Below are 19,295 nucleotides of genomic sequence, written 5' to 3'. Positions count from 1 at the left end.
GAATAATGCTGGTGGAAAACCAGCTTTAAATCACTGTACTGTACTGACGAGGGAATCGTATATATAAGGCGATCAAATATCGTCTAAATGGACTTGTGCAATGTGCGTGTCAAGTATTATTTACAATTGCAAAAATGTATTTAGATTTGGGACACTTATTTAAAATAACATTGGTGTGCATTTGTGCATGTAAACATTCAACAGTACGTGTTACAAATGTTTTATAGAAGCCTGTAAGTTCGTGCTTGCTCTAGCTATCGAAAAAAAAGCATGATTTGAAAAACAACAAAAACCTAAGCGAATTTTCAACTCCGTCGCTGACGCCGGAGTAAAAAGGTGCATGAAAAAAAAGAAGAAACTTTGAACGTGTGGAAATGACGAAAGGTTATCTTTATCCCAGCACACCAACGTGGTGCGACGCACGTTCGCCATGCATGGCCACCAATCCAGTCTATCTTAAAAGTTTGTGAATATCTTTAATATTCGAATTTGTATGGGGACTTGCTTTTACTAAAAACGTACTAAAGATGTCTGTATAAAACACCAGTGATTTTCAAAAAATATATTAGGGTAGCAGTAGCACTCTACGGTGATTTATCACGACACAAATTACGTGAGACCTAATAGCTCTTTCTACTTAAAATAATAAAAATTGACTGGTTTTATAAAGAATAACAAAAGATAGAATTGTTGAAATACTGCAGAATCATATTGTCGACTGTATACTACATTTTAATTAAAACTATTGTTTCTAAACAAAGAACGTCAATTGTCAATATAAATATGTATCACCAAGCCTTTGGTTGAGGTAATCGAGAGCTGTGACAGGCGGATATTTATTCGAACCATCCAAGCATTCAACCATCGTCGTGTTTTCAGGAAGAACAAAGAATGCGGCTGATTGTCTTGACTTTAAACGAAGTAACTCATCTTGTGGGACAACAACGCGGTGTCTCTGAAAAAGAAAATACGATGCTAAAATCTAATTGATTACTGGCTATGGTCTTTTAAGCAATAAAATTGCAAGAGAAATCGAAATCCCGTTTTTTTTATCAAAGTATTGGTAATTGTCGTGAACATGTCAAGCTCCTTATCGATGTTGCAAAAAGTCAAAAGGTTGTTTTGGGACTTGCACTTGCACAAAAAACGAATAGGACTAGATCTAGAGCTTTGATCTGAAGAAACCAATTTTCATTATTCCACGTAAAAAATTCATGTCATTTCGTCCATTGATGACTTAATTCCTGCTGTTACTTCCAGATCAGTGATTATTACTTCCAATATATTGCAATCATCTCAACCACAGCGACGGATTAACCTTTCCTGGGCCGGGGAAAGACTTTTTAAACGGGCCGATCACAGCTCTTATATGATCACCACGTTTAATAAACCTTATAGAATGCTCGAAGGAAACGATTAACTATCTTCCTCTTGATTTTTTGGGCCAGTGAAAACCTAGGGCTGGGGAAAACTGCCCCCTTAGCCCCTTCGGAAGTGGGTAACTGTTCCCTTAACCCCTTCGGTATCCGGGACTGCTCAGGCACGAAGCCAGAACCTGATATCGCAGTGACTGATATATTATTGACTATGGTAAGTACTCCATGCATGAATACATTTAAGCACATTTAAGTGAAAAGCCTTTCAGCGTAATACACCAGCAGTAAAGTTGCATAAAAGCAAAAAATATATATCTCGAAACTTGTAACTTGGCATAACCATCCGAAAAGCTTGAACATTGTTAACCAATATTTCATGTCTGTGATTAACCAATATCTTTTCCTTGAAATAGCGAACCAATAAATCAACTATTAAGTCATATGCAACGTCTTACTCACCGTGGACACTAATTTATCATTGGTCCATCGTTGTAACAAGTCTCCAATGTTCACCAAGATCGTTTCCTCAATTGGACGCGCTGGCACAAAGCCTTCTTTTTGGCTGAAAACCTTAAATGTAATTTCACTATTGACTTCATTCGATTGATACTTTTGCACCATCTTTTTGTCTATGTGACATAGGTTCTCAGTCTACACGGAAACCTACCTCAAGTCCACCGATTTGATCTTGGAAAAGCAATGTAATGGTGCCATAATCAGAATGTTGCCCCAGGCGTATTTGTCCTGCCTCTAAATCAGCGTTGAAAGGATAATAAAGAAGACGAAGCGAGGTCTTATTGTCTGGTGTGCCAAATTTTCCATGAGTTTTTCTGAAAATTTTTCTGTCCTGAAAAAACCATGCAAAATAAGCTAACATTAGCGAAACATTCTTATATACAACTGTTCTTGTTCAAAGAACCATTTGATACAATATTAAAGCACCATAGATGTTTGATGCTCACAATGCATTGTGGTGTATTCTAAACGATCATGATGCCAGCCATGTTTATAAATCCAATTTTAATTCCGTTACCTTTATTAATCACTTACATCTAATTTTAATCCATGGGCAATCAAATCTAAAATTCCATGGGATAATTTTTCGCAGCACTGGAAAAAATCCTTCGTGATTTCTTGGAAGTCCGAGCAGTTACCAGTTGGCCAAGGTATATCATCATCGTAAGGTCTCACTATATCAAAAGCTTCTTTCAAGTCATACGGTTCATCGGGATCAACACTGAAATGAAATGATAAATTTTAGGATAGCTTGCCCTTATTGTGATAGTGGTTCAGGTACTGCTATTCGCCCCTTAGTCCCGGGTTCATTTCTCCCGCCGGGACTAAGGTTTTTCAGATTTCCGGCCCCGCACTGGGAAGTCGGCTGGGTGATTAAGATGATGTTATTACCTATGTACTAGGGGGGGGGGGCTATTGTATAAATATCACTAGCACCTTTCAGCAAATTCGAATACTGATTGAATAGATTATTAGTGCTGGTGCTGATAAGATTTTAACATAGAAAAAGTCCTTACTTCAGAAAGTTCGTTTGTCGAAGCGATAAAGGAAACGTTTTTCTTGACCTTTAAATTATTTGGTCGTGAGAATCTGAAAAGTTCCTTCCGAAAATTTTTATCCCGCAGAAAGTATACGCCTGCTTTGTAAGAATTTATTAAGTCAACAGGTAGCTGTCACTACCACACATATGGCGGATGGAAAGGAGTGGAGAGATCGCAGAACAAGAGCATGGGACCTACTTGATCAGAGCGCAAGAGACTCTTTTTCTACTTTGTGTTTGCCAAATAATAAGATTTGAAATAGCCTCCTAGGAGCAGGCTAGATTTGAAGAATAATTAATAAAATTCACTCCATGTCACTGAACTCACAGCGTAAATGGAGTCATGTTGGAGTGAGAAATTTAAAACATTAAATTTTACAAAAAGGGTCCAAATCAATGAAATCATGGTACAAATGAATCGAAATCATCCGAGATAAAACCAAGCGTAGTTTACAGGTAGGTATATGAGTATATATGTTTACTGGAATGAGAATAAAATGCAACTAGATTAAGGTAAAATTTCCAAGGTTTTTCCAATATTTCATCATATTTCATTTAAACAGTACAAGAAACATTGTGTGCTTGCAAGAGAGAGGTTAATTTTTTATCACCTTGATATGGCCGGAACTACAATCTCAATTCTCAATTGTTTGGCATTGGGAAAAGATCAAACCTAAGCCTTCTTTTTTGATCATGGCTTACTAATTACTAAACCAAAACAGCATGACTTGAGTAGCAAAGGATTTCGTTTTATACTAATTAGCATATTTGTTGACATTTTTTAGGCAAAGCTAACCAGAATGCCTAATGCTGATTGATCAAAAAGGAAGTTCACCCTTATTGTTTTATATTTCCCTATGTTGCCAATTTTCTCTCTGCAAGTATTAAAGTTGCTTTAAAATTTTAAGGGGGAGTGTTGCTTCTTCTGCATATCGGTTCTGCTCATAACAATGAATAGTCCACCTGCTTCAAAAATACTCAAATTTGGCATGTTTTGTATATATTTTTAGCATAAACTCTTCTCATGCTCATTTAAAAACAGAGCAAACTTAAAGCATGTCAAATATTCTAAAAGATCTTGATGTTTTAGGAAATATATGGGTGTTTACATTAAAGACTGTACACCATTGGTAACATAAAGTATGCAACAAAAATATAAATTTGTTGGCAGTTAAATATAAATTTGTTAGCATTTTTGTTACAATTGTTGTAGTTAATTATTGTACTAACATCTCCCTTCCTGCAGCCATCCATCCATGATAATTTGTCACACTGAATTCTGTGGCAAATGGCTGTTTGGTTTTTGTTGGCAACTTGAAAAATCTTTCAGCAACCTCAAATAATTTTGTCACCTACAAAAAAATATAAAAATATAAATAAAACACTGGTTAATGGCCCTGAGGAGTTGCCTCTGCTAATTATATCTTTGCATGTCAATGTTAACACCAGATGGTCATTATTACTAAATAATAAAATAATATTTGATGCCATTTCTGCGTCTTGGCAAATTTCTGCCTTCCAAGGGCAATGATTTTTTCTGGGGAGGAGGGTCTCAATAAATACAATTTCTGTGCTTTCAGTCTTGTAGCCAGAAGTTTAGCAATAATTAATAATTTTTTTTAGCAATAATTATACAATGCCTTGTTACAATGCCATGTAATTAAAAATGTGTTCTCCTGTGGATCTGCAAATCCACATGTATGTGTAGGTTTTCATGTGATTGTTAAGGTATAATGAACATGCTCTTTTTTAAAACTCAGCCTCCACTGCAGTGACTGCTAATCTGCTATAAATGCCTCATTGTAAGAATTGGGATAGATAATTAATTGCAAGCAATAAACTTCTCAACGAGTGTCTGCCTCAATAATATGTATCACATGTTACAGCAGAGTATACACAATCTACTGCAAAGTAATTAACTTCATATAAATAGATTTAACTAGTATTTAATGAAGTTACAGGCTTATATTGAGGATACTTTGGAAATCCTACTAATAATGTTTACATGGTTAGGGTTATTTATAGAGTCCTGGTTTTGGAACTAGTTACTGCACTTTTATGACACTGTTACTGAGTCCTTATTACCATTTGGGTTCAAGGACGAAGCATATGAACTAATCTCTATGCCTATGGACTATATCCTAGAGGTTCAAAGGGTCTATTTCTATGCCTATGGACTATATCTTAGAGGTTTAAAGGGTCTATTTCGAGTGAAATTGTACACACTTCGAATTCAAGCCAGGAACAGTAGAAGGAAAATAAGTCAGCTATAGGTCCTTCGGCAGGAATCGAACCTACGCTTTTGCGATGCCGGTGCAATGCTCTTGCTACCTTGGTTTGAATTCGAAGTGTGTATAATTCTACTCGAGATTAAGACCCTTTAAACCTCTAGGATTTACCAACATCGAGTGAAGTGCCAAAAATCATAATCGATTTACCCTCACCTATGGACTATATATTTGATCTGGATTTAAGCGTAAACAAACCATAACAACAACCTAGTCACTAGACCACTCAAATCGTGGCTTAACATGATGTTGTTCTTCGCAGGATCGGCGTATGTTTAGGGCTTTTAACATGTGTATATATTTATATTCATTTGCTACATATTTTACGCACCTTCTCTGTGGGTATGCCATGATTTTTGATATAAACAAAACCAATAGTGCTAAATGCATCGTAAATTTCTTTCGCAAGATCGTTTATTTGAGTATTTGACTCGACGAAAGATGCACCATCGAAGGAATTGAAGCAAGAAAAATCGACAACGGGAATTTCCGCCATGATTAAAGTGTAATATTACAAGTTGCGAAAGAGAGGTATTGTAATAGTTAACTTTCATGTGGTGTAAGTTACACAACCATGACAGCATCTAGGGTGTGTAAATAAAAAATTGCAAAAAAATGACACTTAGACTTGATAATTATATGCAACTTATGGGCTATAGTTCAAGCCAGGAACAGTTGAGTTGTGTATGTACATTGAGTGGTGTATAATCGATTTCACTCGAAATTAATACCCTTTATAAAAACCTTTAAAATTTACCTACATGGAGTGAAGTGCCACAAAATCGTAATTGATTTATCCTTACCTATTCTCTGCATTTTTTTCAAGTGTTCATGGCTTGAATTGAGTTGAGTTGTGTATGCATGGACTGATCGACTCGAAATTAAGACTTTTTAAAAACCTTTAGAATTTACCATGCTTTGCAATATCACCATGCGTTGGTTATGAAGCCAAATATTTTGACATGGATAACCATGCACGCTGTTTAATGGTCAACTGCTTGTCCTATCAGTCTGAGTCTAGTGGCGAAGAAAATGGTCTCGTACCTTTCAGGTCGGTGATGAGAATGAGACGAATATATTTTCATTATGACTTTGAAAAGGATTTAGGTAAAAATAAATAAATGTAGGCTTTTACACCAAGCGCTGATGCTCTAGTAGATAATCCTTGAAATACTTTCTCTTTTTATGCTAATTAGAAATCTGCAGACATGCGTCGTGCATGTGCGTGTACTATCTTGAATTATCTACGTTTGTGATATGTGCACGTGGTTATACCGCACCGGTATGGTTCATTAAATCAATCAACAAAATTTTAAATGTTCTTTATTCACTCCATTTCTTACCTAAATCAACCTGTTTTAGCTTATAGTAAATGTAGTGGGTCAAAAAGGACACTTTACGGTTATTAAACATACTCACACGCTATTGGAAAACGATAAAAAGTCAAATTTAGAACAAAGAAAACCAGTGCAATCGCAGTGAACGAATAATAATCCCACAATCACCAGATAGAGTAATGTAATATATACTAAACCTTCGGCTTTTGGACTTTTGAGTCGCATCCACACACGTCAATCTATCGGTTCTGGCTCTCTTGTCCTGTTTCCAGGGAAGAGGCTCCTCATGCAAGTTTGACTTTGGCGTTCTAGTTTTTGGCTTCTCGTATGTCTTAAGCGAAAGGATTAAATTATGAAAGGAGTGTTTTCCAAAAAAGGTTTAAGTCAAATGCAAATACCGTTAAATATCCCAAGAGCAAACAGTCTAGGGGTGACGACAATGGTCTCGCAACTTGCGAATTGAAGGTTCGAATCCTGTATGGTGATATAGTGTTTTATCATGACGTAAAAGAAAAGATTTAGTTAAGTTAGAAAAACAGCTGTTGATCTCAAGATCTGTTGGCCCAGTGGTGAAGATATATCGTGCTAAATGTTGATTGTTTACCTCGTAAAACTAAAAGGGGTGATTTTGGATGTGATATATTGGAAGGGTATTCAGTCTGCCAAATATTGAAAACTACCTTACCATTAGAGCAAACGTGACAATATTTTTGTTAATTATATGTTAACACGGCTTAAGAGAAGTAGAGCTACTTAATATCTGTTGCCTTATATTGGAGCAAAATTTCAGCTATGAAATTAGTTGCGAATATTAAAACATTTTAATGAATCCACAATTTAAATACATTTTCCATTTGTGACCTGTGAAATCAGACTTGACTTCATTGACCGTAAACAATCACATCCTAACCATTAGCTTCACCTGGACCGCATACAGGGTGAGTGAGAAAAACTGACACCTTTGAAACTCAAATTAGCCGCAAACTTATGGCTGGAACTTGACAATTCCCATGACAGACCCATGTGTACAATCAACAGGACTTGGTTAATGTTTAAACCAATTGAACTAATTCAACGTGACGCGTGTGCTAGGAAAACGATTTGATAAAACTATTCCCTTTTATTTACAGAGCTTAGAATGCATTTTAACTCCCAAAGGGAACAAACTTCATGTTTTAGGTTAATTAATGGCTAATAACTAGCTTATGGTGACGTAATACTCGTTTGCTCAAGGGATTCCATACTTATATTTCAGTGATATTTTAGCGTCAACAGAAATTAAATGGTTAATATTAGGTTAAAGCTAAGAAAATGAGGTAGCTAAACTCATTGATAAAATAAACTCATTGAGATCATTAACTTATGTGCAATCCTTCGAAAAAAGGTTTAATAGAATAAAATAGTGTAATAATTCGCCACAAGTTCTGCTGATATAGTGGGGGAGGCAATGCCCTCCCGTGCTCCAAACCGGGGGTTCGAATCCTACCATAACCGTTTTTCATTATGAACTTCGTGAAAAGGATAAAGTAAATTGAATAACCATAGCCTTGGAGCCAAAAATCTTGTAATCTAATGCCGAAGACAATGGTCTCCCAGGTGGTAAATCGATGGTTCGAATCGTACCATAACTGTTTTTCATTATGAACTTCGTGAAAAGGTTAAAGTAAATCAAATAATCATAGCCGTTCAGCACATTATCTCGTAGTTTAGTGGTGAAGACAATGGTCTCCCAAGTGTTAAATCGATTGTTCGAATCTTACCATAACCGTTTTTTCATTATGAACTTCGTGAAAAAGATAAAGTATATTAAATAATCATAGCCGTTCAGCACATGATCTCGTAGTCTTGTGGTGAAGACAATGGTCTCCCAAGTGGTAAATCGGTCGTTCGAATCCTACCATAGCCGTCTTTCATTATGAACTTCTGGTGAAAAGGATAAAGTAAATTAAACAACCATAGCCGTTCAGACAAGATCTTGTAGTGTTGAGGTCAAGATGTTAATCTCATGCGTCGACAGTCAAAGGTTCGAATCTCGTTTTAGATGAATATTTTCGTTATTAATAAAACATGGTAAGGTTATGGTGACTAAATTGGTGTAAGCTTCCAACAATCACCAGTTAGCCTTGTGGTAATGTCGTGGACTATCAAGTACAAGATAGTGGTATCAAGAACGGTATGGTACGTATCTCATTGCGGTGGAAAGCAAAAAAAAAAAGAAAAAAACGATAGGTATGTTGCTCGGGGGAGGTTTGTATTCGGTTAATCTTTGCAAATCAAAGTTAATCTTTAGGGAAATCAGGGGATAGGTAGGGTGAATTGCATAGGGTATATTGAATAGGTAGGGTATATGAGTACAAAAAGACTTAGTAATTGGGCGGCCCGGGGCAAGGGGGCCTCGGCTCCCGGGGCAGGGGGAGGGTATAGGTGAGAAAACAATATATAAAATGTTTAAGTCTTTTTGTACTCATTTAAACCTCTTTACCCCTATTTATCCTCCTATTTACTCCTATCTATCCCTACTTTTTCTTATCCCCACATACCCCCAACTATCCCCTAACACAATTAAATGTTTGAAGAAAGCTTGCTTTGAAAGTCAGGAAAGCCGGGGGAAAGAGAACCCCCCTCAGTCTACTCCTCGCCCAAGGCGAGGGCATATTCGCCCTCTCGCACTACTCCTCTCACACTCACAAATTCTCACTTTATTACCTTGTTCTTTTTCGGTTTATCCAGGGCTTGAACCATCGACTGTATACTTGGTAGATCATCGACTTCACCACTACACCACCAGTTCTTGTGGTGAAAGCCTATAGTTTTTTATTTTACTTGATCCTTTTTGGAAGGATCTTTGATGAAATGGAAGAAAAAAAACATTCCCATCTGGGACTCGATCCTCCGCCTTTAAACTTCGAGAGCACTGCCTTTACCAGTAGACCGCACGATCTTGCGATGAAAGGCTGCACTTTTTTATATCACCGAATACCTTATGGGTAGGATCTCAAAGGAAATAACAATTTAAAGGAGTTCTTTTTAATGTTCATGATTTATTTTCTCATCAAAAACACGCACACAACTGTATTTTATTCGTAGCTTGTAACATCATAGTAGCCATTTGTGTTCTCGCTAAAATATCACATACAAGGTATAAAGTGCCTTAAAGCCCTATTGTTTCCATAAGTTAGTTATATGCGGCGCAAGTGAAGCTATTGGTTACGGTGCGATTGTTTTGTATTTTTAATGAAGTGAAGTCGAAGTAAAGTACAAGATTTAACAATGCATTTTAAAATAGGTTTAAAAGAAAAAAGTACAAGAAATAAGAATGTATTTCAATGTGTATAACACGTATAATCATGAGGCAACAAGCATGCACCTCGCACTCTCGTAAATTACATCTGAAATCGCAATTGAAGCAAATATCCAGTTAAGCAGATATTAACTATTTATCTCAAGACTTTGTTGTATAAAGAGTCGAAATCACTAGCTTGTCTAGCAGGTTCGTCGAATATAAAATACGCTAAGAAAAAAGATGTTCAGTTCAAAAGCGCAATTTTCGCAGTTAACATGCAAACAAACAAACAGCGGTTCAACAATATTACGGCAACGATTCATAATTATTCATTTAAAAGTCCTTCGAAGAAACGATTAAGTCAAATAGAGAACAATAGCTTATCGACAAACGATGTGGTCGTCAAGCAGTTGTTAAGACGTTGATCTCTTTTGTACAAAGGTTCAAATATTAGATTAGCGTATTTTATATTCGACAAACCTGCTAGCAATACAAGCTAGTGTTTCGACTATTTAGACAACAAAGTCTTGAAATAAATAGTCAATGTCTGTTTAACTGGATATTTGCGATTTCAGATGCCATTTCAGATGTGATGCTTGTTGCCTGATGACTATACTTTTAGCCGGATTCATATTAGAGACGGGAAACTCATCGAAGGTGGGGGACTCGTCTGATGTACGCATGTGAATCACACACGGGTTTCTCGTCCGAATTTTCCCGTCCGCTAAATTAAGAGACGGTTAAGTTGGACGGGAATCCCGTCTGCAAGAGAAACTCGTCTTAAACTCGCATTTAGAGGGATAAATCAGACGAGTTTCAGAAATACCAGCGCGGTCAAGGACGGAACAAAACTAATGAAAATAAACACAATTATTATCCTAATGATAACGCATTACCCAACCCATCATACGTATAGATTTTCCATACCCAATTCACATTCAGACGGGCTTTTACGGCTTTCTTGTCAACCTATTTTGAAATACATTGTTAATTCTTGTACTTTACTTTGACTTCACTTCATTAAAAATACAAAACAATCGCACCGTAACCATTAGCTTCACTTGGGTCGCATATAACCAACTTATGGAAAGATGGTGCTTTAAGGCGCCGCATACTTGTATGTGATCAGTTTAGCGACAACACAAATGGCTAATATTAAATTACAAGCTACGAATAAGATAGTAAAGATACAGTGTGTGAAATTTGAGAAAATAAATCATGAAAATTAATTAAAGTGAACTCATTTAAATTGTTCTTTCATTCGAGATCCTACCAAAAAGTATTATGTTTCGTCAAAGATCCTTCCAAACAAGGATTAAGTAAAATAAAAAACTATAGGCATTCACCGCAAGAGCTGGTGGTGTTGTGGTGAAGACGGTGATCTGCGCACTGCATGAAAAGCGCCGTATTCTAAGGTATTCACATGTGAATACGGGTGTGAATAAAACACATATTGCAAGCGTATTCCGACATGGAATATTAGTGTGAATACGGCATCGTATTCTTCAGTATTCTAAGTGTGAATACGCCATGAATATGCCGCGTATTCTGAACAATATTCACACTTGGAATATCTCACTTCTCACTTAATCCGTGTTTCCACAAAATAAATTCATCAGCTGACATTTTTAAACTTTATTTTGAATGCTGAAAAATTGAAGTGGAATTTTATAAATAATTTGGCGCAAAAACCAAAAAGCGCGCTTTCGAGTTTAATAAACATTGAACGAGGAGATCGTGCGTTTGTGGCTGTAAGAAATCTTTTTGGCGCTTATAAATAAGGGAAGAGAGTGAAGGATGCCAAGGGCTTGGTAAAGTCTGGAAACTCTGGTCGCAGTTAAAGAGCATGCCGGCGAGTATTTGTATGCTACGATTCCCACGAAGTCTGATGAAGAAAATGCGCGAAATAGAAATGAGATTGCATGGCGCGATTTCCACAGCACCTTATGTTCGCTAATACGTGTAAAATGATAACGAATATTAACCGTATTTCAAGGATTTTTTATTGTTCAAAACCGAAAACGCATATACTGTTTGTGCGTAAGGGACCTCTTCGGTGAGTGACTAAATATCGTGCAGTTGAATTCAATAGCCGGCCTATAGACTATACCCTATGACCATGTGGAGTAATCTCAACATTTTATTAACAAATTACCTGGTGATAAGAGGTTAATGGGTTATGCGTTCGCAGCCTGTGCGAATGTTTAGGCATTTATTGTCCCTCAAGTCTGTCCATTAAGGAAAATATCAATATGAACAAACATGCATAATAGGTTGCCATGTTAATTTGCATAGCAGTCATACACATTGCAATGGTAGGTTTATCCACAGTTAATGTGTTTTATCAAGGTTGATCAAATGCAATACTAAGATTTCAGTCAATTATTTAAATTTTATACAGTCCTTAACAGATCATGTACATGTGATGGGTTACAACATTTCACATTTTATAAAATATTATTGGAACATCACAAATTGTTCAAAAATATGTAGCAAAAACACAGCCTATCATGAACTTCTACTAAGCTGTTATGATTTTCAATCTTTCATCAGCTGATTGTTAATTTATAAGCAATGTTGTTTTAGTATATATGAAACATTGCTCCTGGAGTATGTCAGAAATTATACTTAATAGTAAATTGTTGAGCAAAGCAAGTGATGTTTTTTCACTTGGTAAGATATTAAAAACTATAGGTGAGCAGATAATGAATCAGGAACTTCTTTCACTGGGTGAAAAATCCTCTTCATCTTTAGCAAAGTTAAGGCCAACTCTTTTGGGAATTTTCTCAATCTTGCAACCCCTGATGGCTAAAAACAATTAAAACCACCTTAAAGCAATTATTGAACAAAATACATAGCAAACTTTCTTAAGCTATAATAGATTATTATCCGAAAGGTTAATGATAATGGTAAAAGCTGATGTTGCATGCATGGCCATTTGTTTTTATTGTTGTGCATAGAATTTATGCAGTGTAATGAAATTATAATATTCCTAGGAGAATGTATATGTACAATGTACACACCATTCATATAATTTGGAAGCTAATCAATTAGGGTAAAAATGGAAACAAATTCTTCCATGAACTTAAAGCTGTATATACACATAGCTACTCCTAGTATGCAAACATCGAGAAGCTGTAGTAAACTCATCTACACTTTAATGGTATATTCTTTAAGTATTGTGATTATAATTTATGTACGGAAAAGTAATTGCAAACAAATCAGTAAACAGTCTCAGTTATAAATTATGATGAGGGCAATGTTAAAAGGCTTCACTTAAAAACACAAGTCTAGCATGAACTTCTAAGGCTGTTAAGATTTCTGTCTTTGGGCAGCTGGTTGTTAAGATTCCTATCTTTTGGCAACCAGTTCAATAGCTATTCTGTGGTAAATATTAGTGTAAATATAATTCATATATGCTAAAAGGAAAAATATAGGCCATTATTTTGTTAAAAAATATGTATTATATATAACTAAAAAACACAGTGTGGCTTTGATTTCTAAGCTGTTAAGATTTCTGTCTTTGGGCAGCTGATTGTTAAGATTTCAATCTTTTGGCAATCAATCATTAGCTATTCTGTGACAATTATATAACAATATATATCTATAATATATAAATTTTGCCTAAAATATAAAAAACCCTCATGAAATGCACCAATGCACCTCATTTCAATGCATCTTGAAACGTCTATCTAAGGGTTATGTTATGTTAAAGTTATGATTACAGCAGCTTTCTGAATATTTGTGGTAGGTAAGAAAGTAATGTCCCTTTTCAGTATTGGCAAACTTTTAAATTTTGTTTGTATTGAGTATGGCTTTGAAATGGCAAACATTTGTACCTACTATAATTAGTGTGTGATGGAGGTAGGATTGATGAAAACCATCATACAATTTATTTATTTACAAGCAGGTACAGTTAGCTGTGTACAAATTAGCTACAATAAACACAATCGTAATCTATTTATAATAAAAACAAAAAAAGTGATGAGCCCAGCCGTAAAAGCGTTGGCCTCGCACTATTGTTGTTGTGTTGTGTTGTTTCAGGACTATAGTATGACATAACTCTTGTTATTATTAAATAACTTACCTGATTTTAGGCTTTTTTAGCGCCGCCACAAGAATTATTTTGGGGCATCGCGAACATCTTTAACAATTCAAAGTTGAACAGCTTGAACTTCTGTTGAAACCACGCATTTATATTAAGCGCCCTGGTTGAAACCAATTGACATTTGTGCCATGTTATCGTTTTGTAAACAAAGGGAACTGGACAACTTTTGCGAGGAATCATTTAAAGACATTTATTTGTTATTGTTATACGACCTCCGAATTTCGCCATTTATTCGCAGTTTCGCCGCAATTCCTTGGCGCAAAAATTGTCACTAACATGTCGAAGAGGAAATTTCCCAAAGGAAATTTCCTACGATTTCCCAACACTGAACTGTATATATTACGGATGCTTTTGACGATACAGAATCATCAACTTTCTACCCATGTGTTTACGTATCCAAGCAAAAATAAAAGTATTTTTTTTATATATAACTTCTTTTACACAGGTAATTAAAGAAATTGATGGATATTTCTCTTCTTATACAGCTTTTTTACGACTTACGAGGCTACTCAGCGCTCATCGACTGAGGATATACGATACTCGACATCCCTGCGGCAGCAAAAAAATTAATTAAATAAAAATCATCGTGCGTTTGGTAACATTTATTGTCTTTATTGTCTGTCGCCTAAACAAATCAAGCGCAATTTCAATTTGTGACCGTGATGAGAAGAAATGCTGGATAACAGTTGACACCGGCATTGAACTGAAACAACCTTTGCCTATTCCGTGGTATATAAACGCATTTCCTGCAATATTTACACAATATAACTCGTTGATTATCCCGTATTCATGCGTACAATCACATTTTCTATGCCGAAGTGTGAATACTAGGTCTTGAAAAATATTCACAGAGTATTCGAAGGTATTCTAGGTCAGAATACGCGGTGTGTTTTATTCACAGGTATTCACATCGGAATACCCCCAATATTCCGAGGATATTCACAGTGAATATCTGTGAATACGTGTGAATATGGACCATATTCGAACTCATATTCGCACGTATTCACCTGTGAATACGCGGTTTTTCATGCAGTGCGAAGTATACAGTCCATGGTTCAAGCCCTGGATAAACCGAAAAAGAACAACAAGGTAATAAAGTGAGAATTTGTGAGTGTGAGAGGAGTAGTGTGAGAGGGCGAATATGCCCTCGCCTTGGGCGAGGAGTAGACTGAGGGGGGTTCTCTTTCCCCCGGCTTTCCTGACTTTCAAAGCAAGCTTTCTTCAAACATTTAATTGTGTTAGGGGATAGTTGGGGGTATGTGAGGATAAGAAAAAGTAGGGATAGATAGGAGTAAATAGGAGGATAAATAGGGGTAAAGAGGTTTAAATGAGTACAAAAAGACTTAAACATTTTATATATTGTTTTCTCACCTATACCCTCCCCCTGCCCCGGGAGCCGAGGCCCCCTTGCCCCGGGCCGCCCAATTACTAAGTCTTTTTGTACTCATATACCCCTAATTCACCCTACCTATCCCCTGATTTCCCTAAAGATTAACTTTGATTTGCAAAGATTAACCGAATACAAACCTCCCCCGAGCAACATACCTGTCGTTTTTTTCTTTTTTTTTTGCTTTCCATCGCAATGAGATACGTAGCATACCGTTCTTTATACCACTATCTTGTACTTGATAGTCCACGACGTTACCACAAGGCTAATTGGTGATTGTTGGAAGCTTACACTAATTTAGTCACCATAACCTTACCATGTTTTATTAATAACGAAAATATTCATCTAAAACGAGATTCGAACCCTTGACTGTCGACGCATGAGATTAACATCTTGACCTCAACACTACAAGATCTTGTCTGAACGGCTATGGTTGTTTAATTTACTTTATCCTTTTCACCGGAAGTTCATAATGAAAGACGGCTATGGTAGGATTCGAACCACCGATTTACCACTTGGGAGACCATTGTCTTCACCACTAGACTACGAGATCATGTGCTGGACGGCAATGATTATTTGATTTACTTTAACCTTTTCACGAAGTTCATAATGAAAAAGATGGTTATGGTAAGATTCGAACCATCGATTTACCACTTGGGAGACCATTTTCTTCACCACTAGACTACGAGATCATATGCTGAACGGCTATGATTATTTAATATACTTTATCTTTTTCACGAAGTTCATAATGAAAAAACGGTTATGGTAAGATTCGAACAATCGATTTACCACTTGGGAGACCATTGTCTTCACCACTAGACTACGAGATCATGTGCTGAACGGCTATGATTATTTGATTTACTTTAACCTTTTCGCGAAGTTCATAATGAAAAAACGGTTATGGTAAGATTCTAACCATCGATTTACTACTTGGGAGACCATTGTCTTCACCACTAGACTACGAGATCATATGCTGAACGGCTATGATTATTTAATATACTTTATCTTTTTCACGATGTTCATAATGAAAAAACGGTTATGGTAAGATTCGAACCATCGATTTACCACTTGGGAGACCATTGTCTTCACCACTAGACTACGAGATCATATGCTGAACGGCTATGAGTATTTAATATACTTTATCTTTTTCACGAAGTTCATAATGAAAAAACGGTTATGGTAAGATTCCAACAATCGACTTACCACTTGGGAGACCATTGTGTTCACCACTATACTACGAGATAATGTGCTGAACGGCTGTGAGTATTTGATTTACTTTAACCTTTTCACGAAGTTCATAATGAAAAAACAGTTATGGTAATATTCGAACCATGGATTTACCACTTGGGAGACCATTGGCTTCACCACTAGACTATGAGATCGTGTGCTGAACGGCTGTGATTATTACATTTACTTTAACCTTTTCACGAAGGACATAATGAAAAACGGACATGCCTGGACTCGAACCCAAAGTTTGAAACATGGGGGAGCATTGCGTTCACCACTAGACCAGCAGAACTTCTGGAAAATCACTACACTGTTTCAATTAATTTAATTTTTTTATTTTACACAACCTTTTTTCGAAGGATTTTACGTATGTTTGTATACGTTTGCTTTGATGATTTCTATTTTGTCTAAAACGCACAAACCTGAATCTTATTCGTGGCTTTAACCTAATAATATCAAAATTTGTGCTGACGCTTAAATATCACAGTTATGGAGTCCATTGAGCAAAGGAGCAGCATTACCCGGGCAGAAGCTAGTTATATGTCCAGGTGAAGCTAATGGTTACGGTGCGATTGTTTTGTATTTTTAATGAAGCCAAGCCTGATATCACAGATCACAAATTAAAATTTGAGGAAAATGGTAATTCAGATTCATTAGAATGTTTCAACATTTGCCACTGATTTTACAGCTGAAATTTTAGTCCAAATCTTCAACATAACGCAGCCAGATATTTAATAATTCTACTTGTCTTAAGCTGCATGGGTTTACATGGTACCATCCGCTCGTCACAACATCTTCGTTTCCATTAGTAAGCAACTATTAAGCCCCGTTTACACTACACTCGATTTATTGGCACGGCACGGCTAAAATGGGTACCCGTGCCCATTTCATCTGTTCTCGGCCTTTGTTTTGGTAGCCTGAACACTATTAAAATTGAGCACGGGTACCAATTTTAGCCGTGCCGTGCCGATAAATTCGTTGATTTCGGCCAAAATTGCAAGGCGTAGCTCTTATCATTTTGGCGAAAATTAACGATTTTCGAAAATTTTATAAAATGTGCCAGATGATGTAAATTCCGTTCTGCGCATATATTCTGCACATAACAATGTTTGTTTACGTTTGTTATATAACCTTTACATCTTGTAAAACGTATGTGTCGTTTTAATTTTCTTATTTTCCTTTCTGCTTATTTTATATTGTATTTTGAAGAAAATATTATTATATTTTGAAGAAGAAATATAAAGCGAAGCTTGTAAAAAAAGGTTATTTAAAACTTTATATATTTCTACTTGTAGGGCAAGCGAGAAAGTAGCGTTTGTAGGCTGTAGCGATAACAAATAGCGTCGCCATCTCGTGTCCTCGTTCAACAAATAAATTCTTGAAGCATTCATCGCAGAATAATATTGCTTTTTTCTAGCAACCTTATCTTCATCACTCGCAATTCGAGCCTCTTCGTCTAAAATAAAATATATGTGCAGAACGGACTTTACATCATCTTTAGATGATGAAAATGGCTTCGAGTATTTACTGGGACTAATCTTTTTGGTTTTTAATTTGAGCATAATTATTTGGTTGGTTTTTGTAAAATTGAAAAATTCGTAAATTTCTGCCAAAATGGTAAGGGGAAGACATGTTCAGCATGTTACGAATTTTTCAATATTCTGATAATCAATACCAAGCATAAGATAAATGTTATGACATGTAGATATGAGTTGTTGACTTTTAAATATGAACATGCGAAATGACTACATGTGTTTCACCTTTGCTGCTGTACTTATGCCACTGGACGGTTGATGTGAATGGACCTGCACACCTGGAGTAAAGTCTGTGCCATGCTGCCTCACAGTGGCCAGACAATTCGTTGTCTTGTTACAATGTTGTCCTCACCATACTTGCGTTTAACCGTGTACGAATGTCCGAAGTTGTCCACCAACTTACATTTGCCGCGTTCCGCAGAGGACTCATTTTCTCATACTCGATGACACGGATGCTGTCCTCAGGAACAATGTTGCCTACAGTGCCATCTCTAATTGACTCTTCCTGAGCTGTGGGTGGAATTTTTTAACTGCCAAAATCTTCATTTTGTGCTGAACCTTCACGTGAGGATGGTGGAGTTGAGGAATCATTGCCCAAGTTCACTATCAGGTCAACCATTTCACTATCAACGAGTTCACTATCTGTATGAAAAAAGAAATAAATCTTGGTTGGAATAAAAAAGATAGTGTTTCAGTTATGAAGGGAACAGTTATAGCATATTTCACATACCAACAGTTGAAGAAGGTATGATGGTAGGCTGAATAGAAGCTTGAGAAGCACCAACGCCTACCACTAGCTGTACTACCTAAAGATTGAAAACTTCACATGATTAAAATATTGCAGTTTTATCACAGTGTTTCTTTCTATAGAAACAATAATTATTCCAATGCTTGTATATGAGCATTTTTCTAATAGTTACCATGGGGAATTCTCGAGCTTTCGGCAAGTGGCAAAAGAAATCCAGCGCTCATGTTGAGACAATCATCACAACGCCAGTCGATATCCTGTCCATTTCTGACAGCGCTCCTGTACCACTGTTGGGATATCCCAGTGTCGCACGTTCTGTGCTGCCATCGGTCACATCCATCGCATTGAATGCCTTCTTGTCTTGCTCGGACGGAGTTCTTGCTGCGAATGCAAAGATATTGATCGGCCATCGTTAAGAAGAGTCTTGAAGTATCAACTATGGTGTAGCGAA

General features: G+C 36.4%; 1 protein-coding gene across 1 annotated transcript; it reads right to left on the bottom strand.

The window, feature by feature from the left end:
* Positions 1–186: 186 nt before the first annotated feature.
* Positions 187–5,797, bottom strand: LOC114530059 (2-oxoglutarate-dependent dioxygenase htyE-like). The gene is made up of 6 exons (XM_028551642.1): positions 5,551–5,797; positions 4,162–4,283; positions 2,427–2,613; positions 2,044–2,223; positions 1,836–1,946; positions 187–955 (listed from the first exon to the last, which is right to left on the bottom strand). Exons 1-6 carry the CDS (start codon positions 5,713–5,715, stop codon positions 773–775), a joined length of 948 nt encoding a protein of 315 aa, XP_028407443.1. The 5' UTR covers positions 5,716–5,797; the 3' UTR covers positions 187–772.
* Between the last annotated feature and the right edge of the window lie 13,498 nt (positions 5,798–19,295).

Source organism: Dendronephthya gigantea, unplaced genomic scaffold, assembly GCF_004324835.1.
Source record: "Dendronephthya gigantea isolate DGI-Jeju-01 unplaced genomic scaffold, DenGig_1.0 000059F, whole genome shotgun sequence".
Lineage (NCBI taxonomy): Eukaryota > Metazoa > Cnidaria > Anthozoa > Malacalcyonacea > Nephtheidae > Dendronephthya > Dendronephthya gigantea.
This window is presented reverse-complemented; position numbering and strand designations above follow the sequence as displayed.

Coding starts and splice junctions, on each gene's coding strand:
- LOC114530059 (XM_028551642.1), bottom strand. CDS start 5,715: ATGGCGGAAATTCCCGTTGTCGATTTTTCTTGCTTCAATTCCTTCGAT. Junction 2,224..2,426: donor CCCATGGATTAAAATTAGAT/GTAAGTGATTAA, acceptor TGGTTTTTTCAG/GACAGAAAAATTTTCAGAAA. Junction 1,947..2,043: donor ATCAAATCGGTGGACTTGAG/GTAGGTTTCCGT, acceptor ATTACATTTAAG/GTTTTCAGCCAAAAAGAAGG.